The sequence below is a fragment of the Trachypithecus francoisi genome, unplaced genomic scaffold, assembly GCF_009764315.1.
Source record: "Trachypithecus francoisi isolate TF-2019V2 unplaced genomic scaffold, Tfra_2.0 Lachesis_group9, whole genome shotgun sequence".
Lineage (NCBI taxonomy): Eukaryota > Metazoa > Chordata > Mammalia > Primates > Cercopithecidae > Trachypithecus > Trachypithecus francoisi.
The window spans coordinates 35,821,231-35,837,340 of NW_022681474.1; the positions used below are offsets into that span (position 1 = coordinate 35,821,231).

The 16,110-nt window shown below is 51.2% G+C and overlaps 1 protein-coding gene across 8 annotated transcripts in view; it reads left to right on the plus strand.

Moving 5' to 3' along the window:
- Window positions 1–16,110, plus strand: part of CDH23 (cadherin related 23) — a 423,400-nt gene that overhangs the window by 212,858 nt on the left and 194,432 nt on the right. For all 8 annotated transcript variants that reach the window (XR_004436645.1, XM_033209267.1, XM_033209271.1 and 5 more), the window contains exons 10-11: window positions 10,291–10,403; window positions 11,980–12,168. Coding sequence is in view for 7 of the 8 variants with exons in the window: in XM_033209267.1 (XP_033065158.1) it covers window positions 10,291–10,403; window positions 11,980–12,168 (302 nt within the window). In the remaining variant the exon portion in view is untranslated. The remainder of the gene's footprint in view (window positions 1–10,290; window positions 10,404–11,979; window positions 12,169–16,110) is intronic.

Genomic DNA, 16,110 nt, shown 5'->3' on the forward strand with positions numbered 1-16,110 from the left:
CCTTTTTTTAAAAAAAGAAAGACAACAAATGTAATGCAGATCAATCAAAAGAGAAAGTTGAAATGACTGGAGCAATGGTTTTTCATTGGGGCGATTTTGCCTCTCAGGAGACATTTGGCAATGTCTGGAGATGCCTTGGTTGTCACATCTCGGGGAAAGTGCTACCAGCATCTAGTGCGTAGAGGCCAGGGGTGCTACTGAACAACTCACAATGCACAGGACTGCCTCCCACAACAAAGAATTATCCAGCCCCAAATGCCACAGTGCTGAGTCTGAAAACCTCTGTCCTAGCGCTATCACTCAGATAATCTGTGTTCACATTTTGCTAACATTTCATTCCTTTTTTCTGTGCACACATTTTTTAAGCCAAAAAAATTATCTTACGGAACTGTGCTGATCACTGTCCCTTTTTTTAAACATGTCATAAACACATCTATTTTTTCAAGTTACAAGCATCTCTTCTGCAGCGTTTTAGTGGCTTGCTGCATTTCATATCATAACTTATTTAACGAATCCTCTATTGTTGGACATCTAGGTTATCTCCAGTTTTTCTTACTAAACAGCACTATGGTGAACATCCTGGTGGCTGCATTTATGGACACATCCATGATTATTCCCTTGGAAGAAATTCTCTCCATGGTAGTGTAAAGGTTTTTCAGGAAATAGGTTCTTATTTCAGCCATAGTCGCTGGTGATGTCTTTCTGGTCCCCATCAGAACATCCTCAGAGGACCAGGGGCCGCCTCTCTGAGGCTTTCCACTTTACAGGGAGCCATGCACAGAGGATTGCAGTGGGTGGAAGAGTGTGGCTTGACCCTTAGCAAACTGGCATGATAGATTTCACTATCTTTGGCCACTCGAGTTAATACTTCATAAATTGGAGCCAGGTATTAGCAAATTAATCAGGGTCCAGTGTGTAGCCTTATTAGGAGAGGTATCATTTGTTGGTTTAAGTGAGCTTGATAAAAACTGTTGTTGTGTAAAATGCCTGTAAGACAAGCAGACTGCAGTTCACACCTACTTGAGGGACTGGAAGGTTGTCTTGCCCTGACTGGACAGTAATAACTGTAATTAACTGAGACGGCTCAGCTCAAACAAACATATCACTATGGCTGCATCAGGAGGGTACTACAGCCCCAACTGGAATTGCTAATTGGCTGATCCCTCCTCATGGGCCCTAGTGCAGCTGTGGTGCCTTTATGCTGTGTGACATCAGGAGTCACCCCAGTATCGCTCTGCTCCGTAGCCTTTTGGACCAGCCTCAGAGTGGCCCTCAGACAGTCCTGCTGTGGCCCATTCATCCATTCAGAAAACATTGATTGATCACCTGCTAGGCATCTGCTGGGCACTTGGGGAAACCAGTCCTGCCCTCCTGGGGCTTACATTCCAGTAGGGAGAAACAGACAATAAGAAACACATAAATAGATGGAAGAGAGGTTCAGAAAGTAGAAGTGCTTTGAAATAAATAAAAGAGGATAGTGGAGAGAGAGTGACGGGGTGAGGGTGGGAAGGTAGGGGTAACTGGAAAGGAATCCGAGGAATGACATTTGAGTGGAGGCCTGAATGCACACGGAGTGGATCTGCAGGAAGAGGCTCCAGTCAGCTTGGGAAGCTTTGGGGAGGGGCAGTCTTCCCCCACCCCGCCTGACCCAGAATCCTTATGCAGCAGCAGACTCTCGGCTGGTCCCCTCTCCTGGTTGAAAGCTGAGGTAACCCACACCGCTGGTTGCCATATGTTGATCGAGGTGCTGTTGAATGCAGCCCAGCCCAGCTGCCAACCAGGATGCAGGCCCCTTTTGTCATCAGGCAGCTAAGTAACAATTTTTAATTCATAAGATATCTTGCTCAAAGCCCATATCTCATGCTGGCTCCCAGTTTTCATTATACAGTGATACAACTGTATACCAGTCAAAATGATATGGCTCCATTGGACAGTGATGGGCCTGCAGGCCAGCCTGTGCCAGGGGCCCAGGGGCTTAGGCCGCCCACATGCAACTGCTTAATGGGCTACACGTGGCAGGGGAGACAGGAAGGGCCAGGGGCCTCTGAATGGGACATGAACTATTTAGCTTCCTGGAAGCTGAGTTTAATTCCTTGCTCTACCTCTCACTGCCTGGATGATCAAGTGCAGGTTATTTTTAACCTCTCTGTGCCTCAGTTTCCTCCTGTGAGATGGGGATAGTGTGTCTGTCTCAGGGGTTTTGTGAGACTGAATGAGACATGCATACAAAACACTTTGCATAGTGCCCCGCACAAGGTAAGAACTCAGAACTCAGTCCATGCTGGCCATTGTGGGAAGTGCCCCTCACAACTGGATGAGAGGGGCCACAGCTGGGACCAGCTTGCTCTGATTCTACTATTCCAAAAACAGGCGTGGCCAGGTGTAGTGGCTCATACCTGTAATCCCAGCACTTTGGGAGGCCGAGGTCAGAGGATTGCTTGAGCCCAGGGGTTCAAGACCAGCCTGGGCAACATGATGAAATCCTGTCTCTACAAAAAGTACAAAAATTAGCTGAGCGCAGTGGTGTGCACCTGCAGTCCCAGCTACTAGGGAGGCTGACGTGAGAGGATCACTTGGGCTGGAGAGGTTAAGGCTACAGTGAACTGTGATCAAGCCACTACACTCCAGCCTGGGTAACAGAACAAGACTCTGTCTCAAAACAAAAGGAAAGAAAGAAAAGAAAAGAAAAAAAGGAAAAGGCATGGCAGGAAAGAAGAAACCAAAGTGTCCACCTACTACGTGTCAGGCACCGCAATAAGTGCCTTACGTACATGATCTCACCTGATGCTCACACAGCCTGGTGAGGTGGGAGCTGTTATCCACACTTTACAGATGGGGAATTTGGCCCAAAGGAATGAGTGGTTTGCAGCAGGTCTCACAACTGGTAAGTGGTGGAGCTGTTGTTGGAACCTAGGTCTTTTTCACATCCTGCAAGTTCATGCTCAGTAGGCGGTCTTCACCAGAGTGTTGACATAATAGACTCCAGGCACAGACCATTACTAGAAGAGAGACCATGGGAAGGAATGGAAGCAAATGCCAGTTCTGCTCCCTTCCCCGGGTAAGGTCCCTGATGCTGGACCTGGGCAGGACCAGGTGACCAAGTCAGAGGCCACAGTGGGGATGAGGGCCGCACAGGTCAATCTCATCCAGCCTCCTGCCTCCATTCAGACACTGCCATTTAAAGAGATGGCTACTTATGCCCAGCTCCTAAGATCCCAAGCTCCTCATAAGCCATGGCTTTTTCTTCTCTTCTCTCCCCTGCAGCCCCAATACAGGACTAGGCCCCAGGTATGCCACTGTCTCTTACATACTGGTTGACCCTTTGGAATTGCTGCAGAGGGAGGAAGAGAAACTTCAGGCCATCCATCAAATGTATAATGAGCGCTGTTCTGGGGACTGCCAGACATAGCAGCATGAGACCCCGGCCCTTATCCTCAAGGCCACGCTGGTCTCCAGGGATGAGAATTAAAGAGGCTCCACCACACGGGGCAGCTGCCTCATGAGTTCTGAGCCTGGCATTCAAGGGCTCAGAGGAGCCAGAGGTGGCAGGGCCTCCAGACGCGACATGCGGGTGGGCTTCCTATAGCAGGTGATACTGGACCTTCAGAAAGGGCAGTTCCCAGGCTGAGCGGGAAGCCTTGGGTTTTCTTTTAACTCTGAGTGCAGGAGAGCAGAGGCAGGACGCAGGGGCTGTTAGCCCAGCGGAGCAGACAAAGCAATTGAAAGTCATCAGCCTGTGTTCCCGCACGCACCACCAGCCACTCACTAAACTGCTTTTCACCCAGACCCAGCTCCGCTGTGGGTCAAGATGCTGCCGATGAGATAACAAGGGGACAAGATGTGGGAATGATGAGATTTGGCAGCGGGCAGGAGGGGCGATAATGCAGGTGGAGCAGGGGGTGTGAAGTGGGGTAGCCTTCCAGCCTGGAAGAAGAAAGAGGTAGGGGAATGAGCCTAAGCTCCACCTGCCCCACATGGCTCAAAGAGAGAGAGCTGCCCCCACCCACACACACATCGGACCTTCTACCCCCTGCTGCAGCCCCTCCCAGTCCACTTCCTTCTCCCTCTCCCTCTCCCTCTCCCTCTCCCACTTCCTTTGACCAGCTGGAAAACAGCAGAAGCCCTTTGCTTGACTCTGCGGCGCCCTCTAGCTGCCACTCAGCCTCTTGCCTTGTTTTTTACACCAAACTCTGGGCAGCAGCACCTGAGCACCTGCACTCACTGTCCCCACATCCCTGCCCCACCGTCCCTCAGTATCTTAAAGTCTGACTCTGGGGACATCTGAAGACCCAGTCCGTGGCCTTTGTCAGACCTTCCTCTTCCTGAGCTCTCTGCTCTATCTGACCCTGCTGACCGTCAGGGAAGGACTGCCTCCTTCCCTGACTCCGGGCACCCAGCACTAGGCTGGTTTCCCATCTACCTCTCTGGCCATTGCCTCTCTGTCTCCTTCACTGCCTTCTAGATATTCCTGCTTATACTCGTCCAATTATACATCTGCCGTAAAGGCCAGCCTCGCCTGGTGCTCTTTTCCCCAGTGTCTGACAAACGTCGCCAGCCCATTGTGGTGACAGCTCTTGTCTCTAGCCTTACCTTCCCCCACCAGTCCCCATGGTAGGTCACCTCCCCAGCTACCTGGAAGACATCACAACATGGAGAGTCTGCTGCTGTGTAAAACTCTACCATGGAGGAATTTATTTAGAACTTTCCAGAATGTGTAAGGACTCCCTCGTGTGTGTGTGTGTGTGTGTGTGTGTGTGTGTGTGGTGTGTGTGTGTGTGTGTGTGTGATGGAGTCTCGCTCTGTCACCCAGGCTGGAGTGAACAATGGCATGATCTTGGTTCACTGCAACCTCTGCCGCCCGGGTTAAAACAATTCTCCTGCCTCAACCTCCCGAGTGCTTGGATTATAGGCACCTGCCACCACAACTGGCTAATTTTTGTATTTGTAGTAGAGATGGGGTTTCACTGTGTTGGCCACACTGTTCTTGAACTCCTGACCTCAAGTAATGCGTCCACCTCGGCCTCCCAATGTGCTGGGATTACAGGTATGAGCCACGGTGCCCAGCCCTAGGACTCCCTCTTGAGGAAGAAGTCACTTTGTTGACACTCCACTCTGTGAAGGATGATGATCTCTTATTTACCTCATCCTGTTTCCTTGCCCCATAGCACAGGGCCGGGCACAGAATGCGCACAAATGTGTGGAAAGTGAATGCTTGCAGGTAGAAAAAGAGAAATGTAAATCTAAGTCCCAGCTGGTCACTTGCTGGCCATGTGACCTTAGGCAAGTTATTGAACATCTCTGAGCCTGCTTCCTGACACAAAAGATGAGATATCTTCTTATAAGGTGGTTGCAACGAATAGGTGATGTGATTGTGCAAACAGCTTAGCTCAGTGCCTGGTACATGGTGTTTGATAAGTAGGTGGCTACTACTTTTTAATAAATAGGAGAATGAAGGCTGCAATCCCCACCCCCGTCCAGCAGCCTTTCACACATGATTCATTCCTCCCAGCCTCTCTCTTGCAAATCTGAAAAGGTCTTGATTCCTGGAGCTCCTAGAGGAGGTGGTTGCCCCCAGGAAAACCAACAGGGCCAGTAATGACCTGCTTTTTTCTTTTGTGATCACTTTGAATCACCAGTTCCCAGAATCCTTACAGTGGTAAAAGTGCAGCCCCCACCCCACCCCTAAAACCCCTCCCCTACCAGATACACCCCCACCCCAGAACTCAGGACAGCACCTGTCCGCCCAGGGGAAGCAGCTGCCCTTCTGTTCAGCAGTGGGGCTGAACAGATGAAAGGTGTCCCTGGTGAGTGCCCCCAGCCCCCCAGGCCCCCATGGGACTTGGATAAAGAATGTCTGGGAGACCAGAAGGCGGACACGGAGGTATCAGTTTCCGGGAGAGCAGAGAAACTTGCATGTGTGGCTGCCAAGCCCACAGCGCCTGTGGAGGGGAGGATGTGGAAGTGGGGGAAGAAGGGAGGGCAGTGAGGCAGGGAAGTGGAGTTCCCCTCTGCACCCACCATTCTGAATGAGCGGGGAGCAGAGGCCAGAGCTCTGAGTTCAGGGCCCTGTGGGCCTGAGGGTTTTGTTCACAGCCTCAGGTCAGGGCAGCCTGTAAACACTAGCCCTCTGTGGCGAGGCTATCCTGGTAAAAGTGTGGGGTTGGCTCAGTGTCACTGCGGGGAAAACAGCTGTAGGCACAGGCTGCTGAGGTGGTGGGGAGAGACCACGGTGGTACTATCTTGGTAAAGCACAGGCAGCCAACATTTGTTTGGAGCTTCCTATGTCCCCAGCACTGTATTAACTTATTTAATCCTTAAAGTGACAGCCTGGGGTGCGGTCTATTATTACCCCCATTTTACAGACCAAGAAACTGAGGCCCACATATAAGTCACTTGATCAAGGTCACACAGCCATTGAGTAGCAGAACCATGATTTGAACCCATGCAGTCTGTCTCCAGAGGGTGTAATCTTAACCATTTCTGTTTTCCAAATTACTTCTCTTCAGGGGCCTTAGCTCAGCAAGTACTTACACTTTCAATTGTGTGGTTATATCATGAATGTCTGTCTTCACAGACAATTCATATGAGACTGAAGGCATGAAGCTTGCCTGCTTTTCCTTACTGATTCTCCAACACCTTGCACACAGTAGGTGCTCAATATGAACTTGAAGGAATGCGTGAATAAAAAAATCAATGAATCTTTGAATGAGACATGCCCTCGGCCTTTCTAGCTTAGGGCGCAGGGCTCATCTCCTGCCCCTGCTCAAGCCTAGCAGCATCCCAGGGAGCGCCAGCGTTGCTATGGTGACAGTAAGAGCATCTTACCGAGCATCTCACTGAGTCAGTCCTCACTCAGGTGGCCTTGTCGGCTCCCTAGGTATGGCTCTTTCTGGGTGTTGATCTGGGGAGTTAGTCAGTGGTGCTTGGCAGGAAGTGGGAAGGTGTACTCCATGCAAACAGATGTGTGAAAAAGGTGTGTGTGTGTGTGTGTGTGTGTGTGTGGTGTGTGTGTGTGTCTTCAGTTTGGTTGAATGTGGACCGTGTGGGGGGTACTTGCCTGCAGGTTTGTTGGAGAAGGTTGCCTAGGTTGGGGCATGGGGTGTCTTATGTCCTGGGGACAGATGCTGGGTTTGGGGTGGACAGTGTGGACATGAATGGGGCGTAGAAGCTGAGTGAAGAAATACAAGTGAGTGTTCCAGGGTTGAAATCCCTATTTTTCAAACCAAAAGCGAAAGCACATCATTCAACAAGGGGCTTCAGGTTTGTGAATGATTTGTAAGAAAAATCTCACAAAGATAAAAATTGAATCACATTTAGTTAAACATTTGATAGCTTCCTTTATTGAAAAAAGTGTATTTATATGAAAATCTGGAATGCCGGGATGCTGTCTGTGGGGGCTGGGGAGGGGACCCCTGCCTGTGAGCATGTTGGGGCAGGGGTGGGAGGCCGGAGGCTCTGAGGTCTTGCCTCAGGGTAGCCCTTCAGCTCAGCCTTCGGGGCTCAGAGGATCTCGGCCCCTACAGGGCCCTGCACTGCCTCTGCTTCATCCAACCTCAGCACTGATCACCCTGGACTGTGAGTACCTGGTTGAGCACTGTGGCCCCGATTAAAATGTATCACCATTATATATATACATATTTTTATGTATATATATAACATATATGTTTTTTGAGACAGAGTCTTGCTCTGTCACCCAGGCTGGAGTGCAGTGGCATGATCTTGGCTCACTGCAACCTTTGCCTCCCAGCTTCAAGCGATTCTCATGCCTCAGCCTCCTGAGTAGCTGGAATTACAGACATGCGCCACCACACCCAGCTAATTTTTGTGTTTTTAGTAGAGATGTTGGCCAGGCTGGTCTTGAACTCCTGACCTCAAGTGATCTGCCCGCCTCCACCTCCCAAAGTGCTGGGATTACAGGCATGAGCCACCGCGCCCTGCCTGTACGCTCATTAGAGAAGCACAATAACTGTTTGTTGAATGAATGAACAGGTGAAAGCACACATATCGTTTCTCTAGCAGCAAAATTCCCAGCTAAAGGAACTCCCTTCTATCACTCATTTGTATGCCTCCTTGCAATCCTGTCCCCACAACTCCCCACTATGCAAACACAGACATACAAAACCCAGCAGGAAGGCACCTAGGTCTCTCTATGGCTGGGAAAGGAAGCCTTAGGCAAGGGGATAGCTACAGCAACACCCTCTCCTGAGCTGGCCCCATGTTAGAGATTCTGAAGCCATAGACTGATAGACTGAGTTCTAAACAGGCCCCACTGTCTGCATCTTCTCCCTGGCCTTGTCAAGCCCATGCAGTGGGCTGGGAGGACAGGTGAGAGCGGCCACTGGCCACCAACCTGGGTAGAAGTAAGCTGCCGTGCTGACTAGCACAGGCAGGTGACTCAGCATGGGTTGACTGAGAATAGCTTTTGTCCCGAAGTCTAAAGTTAGAAGAGGAAATTGCCCCCACCCTTGACTTTTTCCCTAGTTAATCCAAGAGATACTATGAGCCTCTGGTACATGCAGATCCCTTTAGAGATGGGGAAGGGGAAGACCTGGGAGCTACAGCTGCTGCCATGGTGATTTCGGTGTTCACCTGCGGGTGTTGAAGGTTTGGGTATTAATTCTTGGGTATTAATGGAATCAGTGCCCATCCGTCGTCCTCCCTAGTCCTGCTCGTTCTCCAGGAACCACCTCAAACAATAACAACGACAACACTTATTTTGTGCCAGGAATGGTCCCAAAGCAATATATCTATACGTTCACACTTATTTTATCCTCATAACCCTGTGAGGCAGATGCCATTATTATCTGTATTTCACGAGTGAGGAAACCAGGGCACGGAGGGGTTAGGTAAGTTGCCCAAGGTCACACAGCCAGTCAGTGTTCCAGGGAATGAATGACATCTCCTCTACGGAGTTTTCCTTCTTTGAGATTTCCCATCTGTAAACAGCCTCTCCCTGCTGTGAACTCAGAGATTCTGATTCTGGTGAGTACCAGAGACCACTTACTAGGCTGCAAATGCTTTGGCGTCAGAATTCTGGCAACCTGATATCTGCATGCCCAACAACGCCCAGCTCAGGGCCTGCTATAGGAAAGCCTACCCCAGAGACTGCTGGGTGGGTGAATGAATGGGAGTGAGTGAGTATGTGAATGAGCCAACAAACAGGTTCATGAAGAGAGAGCCAAATGGAATTGGGATTTTCCCAGGTGAATTCACAGGCTGGTGGGAAGGGCATATGGGCAAGGCAGCAGCCCATGCAGGACTAGCCCAGGTGGGGAACATGCCTGCCACTGTGTGCCCAGCATTGGCCAGGTACCTTAAGGGACAGTCATGAAAGGTCCTCATCTTCAGAGGGCCGGGAAGGGAGATCCAATTAACACCCAAGAAGCAACTGGGGAACAGTTAGTTACAAAACAGTGACTACTGCCTGTGGGGACTAGAAGGGGCCAGTTGAAGAAGTCAGGACTGCCTTTCTGGAGGAGGAGGAGAAGAGGCTGGCACTGAGCTAGGCAGAGGGTGAGGACAAGAGAGAAAGATAGACGCTAAAAGATGAGGAGGCAGGAAAGAGCATAGTGATCTGGAGAAATGCAAGGATGCCAGTGTGAGTTTCTGTGGACAGGAAGCAGAAATTGAAGCTGGCAGAGGGAGAGGGGTGGGCTTACAGAGACATAGGTTTGAGGCAAGTGTGGCTCATAGATAATTTTTGCCAGGACTTTAAATACATATCTTAAATTTTAATAAGTACTTAATATAGTACTTATTTTTAAATTATGTCTTTAATTTACATTTGTTGTAAAAGGAAACTTTACATCACTGTCATAAATTGAAAAAGAATAGAATAGAATAGAATCGAATAGAACCATAAGAATAAGCACAAGAGAAACAAAACCAGGTTACTGCATCCTGGCATCCTGGCATCCTGGCATCCTGGCTGGTGTCCACTCCCTTTGGAAGGCTCTGAGCCTGAAGCCTGCTCTCTCTTTGTTAAAAAAGAAATCAAGCGAGTCTAGAGAAGTGTTAAAGTGTAGTAGCACCAAACCAAGACTTTCTCCATAGCTGGGTCAGAGAGACTAGAAGGAGACTGGAAAGGCCATGCTGTTCTCCTTCTGGGACCCGCTGCCGTCTGCCAGCTGCTCCATGGACTCCAGGGCTCTTTCTATTACTCTTGAACCAGCATTCATTTCAGTAACTGATGAGTCTTTAATGCCCAGAGAGGAGCCCTGGCCCCAGCTCCATGCCCCCCTCCCCCCCGCCCTGTGCCTGGTCACACCTGAATGCTTCTCTCTCTTGCAGGGAATACCAACAGCATCTTTGCCCTGGACTACATCAGCGGAGCACTGACGTTGAATGGCCTGCTGGACCGGGAGAACCCCCTGTACAGCCACGGCTTCATCCTGACTGTGAAGGTGAGAACTACGTGGGGCACCTCCACCCCAGGTAGAGGGGATGCCCCCGCTCAGATGCCAGCCTCCAGCGGTGTCCGAGGGCTCCTGCCCCTGGTGGTGGCTCCAGAAGCACATCGCTTCCGTGCTCTCACCCTGCACTGCCTCCCAGGGCTGTGCCCAGGGCCCCATTAGGAAGGCACCCAAATTATGAAGTTGTAGGTGTGCTGCGCGTGCCGCATCCATTATCAACAACCACATAGGATGGAACTTGTATGCCCTCTCAGTGGGAGGCACACAATAGGTGCTCATCCTGTGGTCCTTCCTTACTGTTGTCCCAGCATTCCAAGTTCTCTGTTGCAGCCACCTAGAATTCTGGAACTTGCCCGGTTTCTGGGGTTCTGTCCCACTTCCATGTGCCACGGCTTCCTGGGTTAAGAAACAGCAATGCAGCAGGGAGGAAAGGAGGTGCTGGGGTCCCCACCCCAGAATGTGAGGCAGAGCTACAGTCCTACACCCCCTGCAGCCGCCTGCCGCTCACGGTCCATTTTAATTCAAATCAGGGACTTGCAGAGCCATTCCCTGAGAAACCCATTTAGGGGTATGGATCCTGTCTGAGCCACAGGGGCTCTTCCCAGCTCAGGCCATCAGCCATCGATTGAGAGAAATGGGTGGCCCAAAGACTGAGGCCAGGGGCTCTGGGAAGGAGGCCCTTCCATTGCCATGGAGAGGACAGCGCAGCCCAGCCTGGCCCTTAATTGCTGTCCTTAACCTTGAGAGGCCCTGCTGTTCAGGTGTGGGTTAGCCATGGGAGGGTGTGCTCACACCACTGTCCTTCCCTCCCATCTGCTCTCCTCCCATGGAGGTGAGGTGGTCAGGTGCACCAGAGAGAGCTGCCCCCTGGTCCCAGCACCCCACTGTGGGACTTGAACTCTTTCTGTCTTTATATAAAATGTGGGGGTGTGTTCTCACACTTAGCTGTGAACCCGAATCCCCTGGGAAGCTATTGAAAGGTATCTGTTCCTGTGTCTCTTACCCAGAGAGATTCAGATTCAGAAGGCTGAAGTCAGAACTGGGAATGGGCACTTTTGGGCCCATGGCTCTGGCCCACAGACCGGACACCCAGTTATCTGAATCAGTCCGTCTATGCTGACCCTCAGTGCCGAGCCCAGGGTTCAGGCCATAGCAGATGCTCAGTTGTCTTGATTAACCACCAGCACAAACATTCTTGGCCTCAGTTTCACCATCTGCCAAAGAGGATGAAGACTTCCCCCTTGTCCCTCGATGAACCCCCAGATCTGTCTTGTCCTCACCCCATCTCATCCATCTGCTGTCAGTCTTAGGCTCCTACTACCTGAGCTAGAAATCTACTCTGGCTGTGAATCCTTGTACAAGTTACTTAATCTCTCTGAGCCTCAGTTTCCTTATCACTAAAATGGGGATGCTAATGATAAAATCTTCCTCCTGGAGTTGGGGTGAGGATTAGATGGGATCATTCACATTGAAGCACAGTGGCTGGTGCTGAGAAAGTCCTTGGTAAGCAAGAGCTGTTGCTGTGATTAGCTGCCTTCACCCTGGGGTGACCGGTCTCTGTCCGCAGGGCACGGAGCTGAATGATGACCGCACCCCATCTGACGCTACGGTCACCACGACCTTCAATATCCTGGTTATTGACATCAATGACAACGCCCCGGAGTTCAACAGCTCCGAGTACAGCGTGGCCATCACTGAGCTGGCACAGGTCGGCTTTGCCCTTCCACTCTTCATCCAGGTGGTGGACAAGGATGAGGTGAGTCCCTGGGCACAGGGCCCATGCAGACCCACCACCCATCTGGACCCACCACCCATCTGGACCCACCCCCCTGCCTGGGCTGTCCAGGTCCTCAGCTATAAAATAGAAACAAACATTGCAGCACCCCACTCCTGGTAGCTCCTGAGGATAAATAAGGCTGAAAAAAAAATCACTAGTCTCTACTTTTGGATTACCCCCTACACCCTGCAAAAAACATGTGAGCACATGTTTCCATATGTGTGGTTATTATTTAGAAGTTACGTACATGATCATCATACTAATCTAGTAGAGACATTGTAAAGCATGCACAAAAAGGCAATTTTAAAAGGTGGAAATAAGGCCAGGTGCAGTGGCTCACGCCTGTAATCCCAGCACTTTGGGAGGCCGGCAGATCACGAGGTCAGAAGTTCGAGACCAGCCTGGCCAACATGGCGAAACCCTGTCTCTACTAAAAATACAAAAATTAGCCAGGCGTGGTGGCAGGCACCTGTAATCCCATCTCTGTGAGAGGCTGAGGCAGGAGAATTGCTTGAACCTGGGAGGTGGAGGTTGCAGGAGCTGAGATAGCACCATTGTACTCCAGCCCTGGGAACAAGAGCAAGACTCCATCTCAAAAAAAAAAAAAAAAAAAGTAGAAATAAACCATATATGTATTTTCACACACCTGGTGGATCATCTGCTGCGCTCTCTGGGATGCCTGTACCCATTTTTGCTCCTGTTCAAATAATGACCTTAGCAGAAAGTCTAATTCCTGTTTTTGGTGTAATAATGACCCCAACTTTTCCGTGTGAAGAGCGAAAGGACCTAAGTGCTTTGAAGGGGATCCCACGCCATCAGAAGACCCCTGCATCACCGGGGGTCTGCCCTGGCTGGGCCCAGTCTTAAAAGGAAGTAAGGGAGAGCTGCCGAGGAGGAGGGAGGAGGCTCAGGCTGGGGGCAGCCCCCGGCACTGCTCCTGCCACATCACAGGGGTAGGGGTGGGGAGGGGCAGAGCGGCCAGGCCTCTATGAGCTGGGGCCAGGTCTCCATCCCTTCAGGACCCTCTCAGCCTGCCTCCTCTCCTGCCCTCACCCCTCCTTGTGCCCCATCTCCCTGCCTGTCAGCAGCTGCCATGCTAATAGGACTTCTATTTATTACTGCTGCTCCTCCTGGCCCACTCTGCTCAGGAATTCCATTAGGTTTTCCAGCCTGAGGTGCTTCTCTTCAATTACTCTTTGCGTGGGTCTGCTGTGGTGGCCTTGCTCCAGGCTGGTCTTCCTCCACCGCCCTCGGAGGAGCCGTCTCTACTCTGGCTGCTTAGCAAGCAGCCCTCCCTTTTGACCCAGGAGCCCCTCTGCCCACATCTCTTGCCCACTTCCATCAGCTCCTCTCAACCAGACACGGTCCCCCCAAGGACTCAGGGCACGTGGGCAAGTCAGTCCCACCATGCGCATGTGTGTGTGCTCAGGTGTGTGTGTGTGTGTGTGTGTACATGTGTGTCTCCACCTCCTGCTAAGACGTTCCATACCTATGTGTCCAAGGTAACTAAAGTATGTATTGATCACCTACTGTTTACAAGGAGCTATATTTAACCTCTTGGGAGCCAAGTGTAACCCATGGTCCTTGTCCCAAGGAGTCAACAGTGTGTTGATACAAATACAGTATGTACATTTTAAAACATATTTTAAAGCCAGGCACAGTGGCTCACACCTGTAGTCCTGGCACTTTGGGACTCCGAGGCAGGTGGATGACTTGAGGTCAGGAGTTCAAGACCAGCCTGGGCAATGTGGTGAAACCCCATCTCTACTAAAAATACAAAAATGAGCCAGGCATGATGGGGTGCTCCTGTAATCCCAGCTACTCAGGAGGCTGAGGCATGAGAATTACTTGAACCTGGGAGGCAGAGGTTGCAATGAGTAGAGATCGTGCCACTGCACTCCATCCTAGGTGACCCTGTCTCAAAAAAAACCCCAAAAAACATATTTTTTAATGTAGCAGTTTTAAAAGGTAGAAAAAACAGGTATTAAAACAAGTTCTAATATGTTCTCACACCCTAATGGATCACTTTGTACTCCCCTTTAGGGCAGGCACCTCCTTTTGGAGATGACTGTATGAATGAGATGCTCAGAAGAAAGTCCCATCTGTGGTTTCAGGAGATCCATAACGCCCAAGAGAAGAGAGATATGGACGCCAGCGTGGGGTCCAGGTCCAGTGACCACAGGCAGCAGGGAGTCAGCTGGAGAAGGGGCAGTAGGGGCTGGGAGGATCGGGAGAGGCTCTATGGTGAGAAGGGCCTAGGGCTGTACCCAGGGACACACAGGAAGGGCAGCTGGCCAGAGCAGGCCATAATCCAGGCAAGCAAGGATGTGTGCAGTGGGGAGGTAGGCCAGGACCCCAGCCAAGGAATTGAGGCTTGATCTTGGAGGCAGCCCAGAAGGAAGGCAGCTTGTGTGGGGGCGGCACAAGCTCTGGAGTCAGATAGGGCCTGTGTTTCAGCCTGGCCTTGCCATGTACTCGCTGTGTGACCTCAGGTAAAGTAATGAGCCTCACTTTGTCCATTTGTTTAAAAAAGAATAGAAAAGAAAGAGAATGTATCCATCAGCTTATATTGTAGTAACGAGTTAGGCCCACATAAAGGTAGATTTCTCCTGCGGATGAGAGGCCAGCACAGGTGGGCAGGGAAAGCCCACCCATGTAGTCACTGACGGGCACAATCTGCAGGTCCCTCGGTCGTCCCTGCAGCACGGAAAAGGCAGCTGGAGGCCTAAGTACCAGCTCTTCTGTGCTTCATCCCAGAAGTGGCTCTGTGACTTCTACCCAGTGACTATTGGCCAGAACTAGTTATGTGCCTCCACCTCGCCACCAGCAGGCCAGGAAGCATGGGGAAGGTGCCAAGTAGTTGTCTCTGCCACAGAGGAGGAGGCATGTACAGGGCGCAGCACAGCACCTGTCTCACAAACGTTAGCCATTGTCATCATTGAGGAGCTGTAGCTCCTGACCAGGACTGGGTCCAGCGAGCACTGCCAGCTGTAAGGCTGGAACCCCCCAGGCCTGCTCACCCCAACTGGTTGAGGGCAATGTAACCCTGACACCTCTGGTTTTATCTCAGGCTCCCTTTGCTAGAAGTGCTTTCTGAAACGTCTGCAGGAAAGCTCAGGGGTATCTGGGTCCAACCTGCCTCTAGTGACTGCCCCCCACCCAGGCTCAGCCATTGGCATACCTGCTGCCGTCAGGGCACCCAATGCCACCAGGGACCATTCCCTGCTCTCCATGGCTGTTTTCCCAAGGGAGCTGGTCGGTGTCTCTGACAGTGCAAGCCTGGCCTCCTCTTCTCCAGGGCACAGTGAGTTGCAGAGACAGAGCCAATGAGGAGAGGCAGCCCAGGAGCCCAGGCCACCCAACCCTGAGGTCACCTTGGCCATCTTCCAGCCTCCGGGTGGGGTGGCCCCCAAACCATCCCGCATGTGGCACCGGGCCCATTCCTCAATAAGAGGGAGGGATGAGTTGCTTTCGGCCCCAGCCCTGCTCCCGTGTGTCTCGAGTCCTTCTCTGGAGGAATCCAGAGCTGGCCGGGTGAATGCTGCAGAGGACCAGTCTCGGGTATAGGGAGGCCCCACCATGACGGAGGATCAGGCCCAGGCACCCCGTGGAGCATGTAACCACATTGTCAACAGGAGCAAAAGAAGAACTGCAAAAGCAGTTGAACATTGCCTGAGTGTCCAGAATCAGAAAAATCAGGGAACCACAAAGAGAAATCAGGCAACTGTTAGAGAAAAGATTTTTAGAAAGGTGTTGTTTCTTGCCGGTCCATTTCTGAGGAAAAAATACATCTGTTGGGATTTGTGTCTGGGTTGAAGGTGACTCTGGATTTGCTTGGTGTGGCAGGAAAACGTGTTCTTTGAGCAAATTCTCTGGAGGGAAGGGAGCCGGCGGAGCAGTCACAACCCTCTGTCCCAGGCT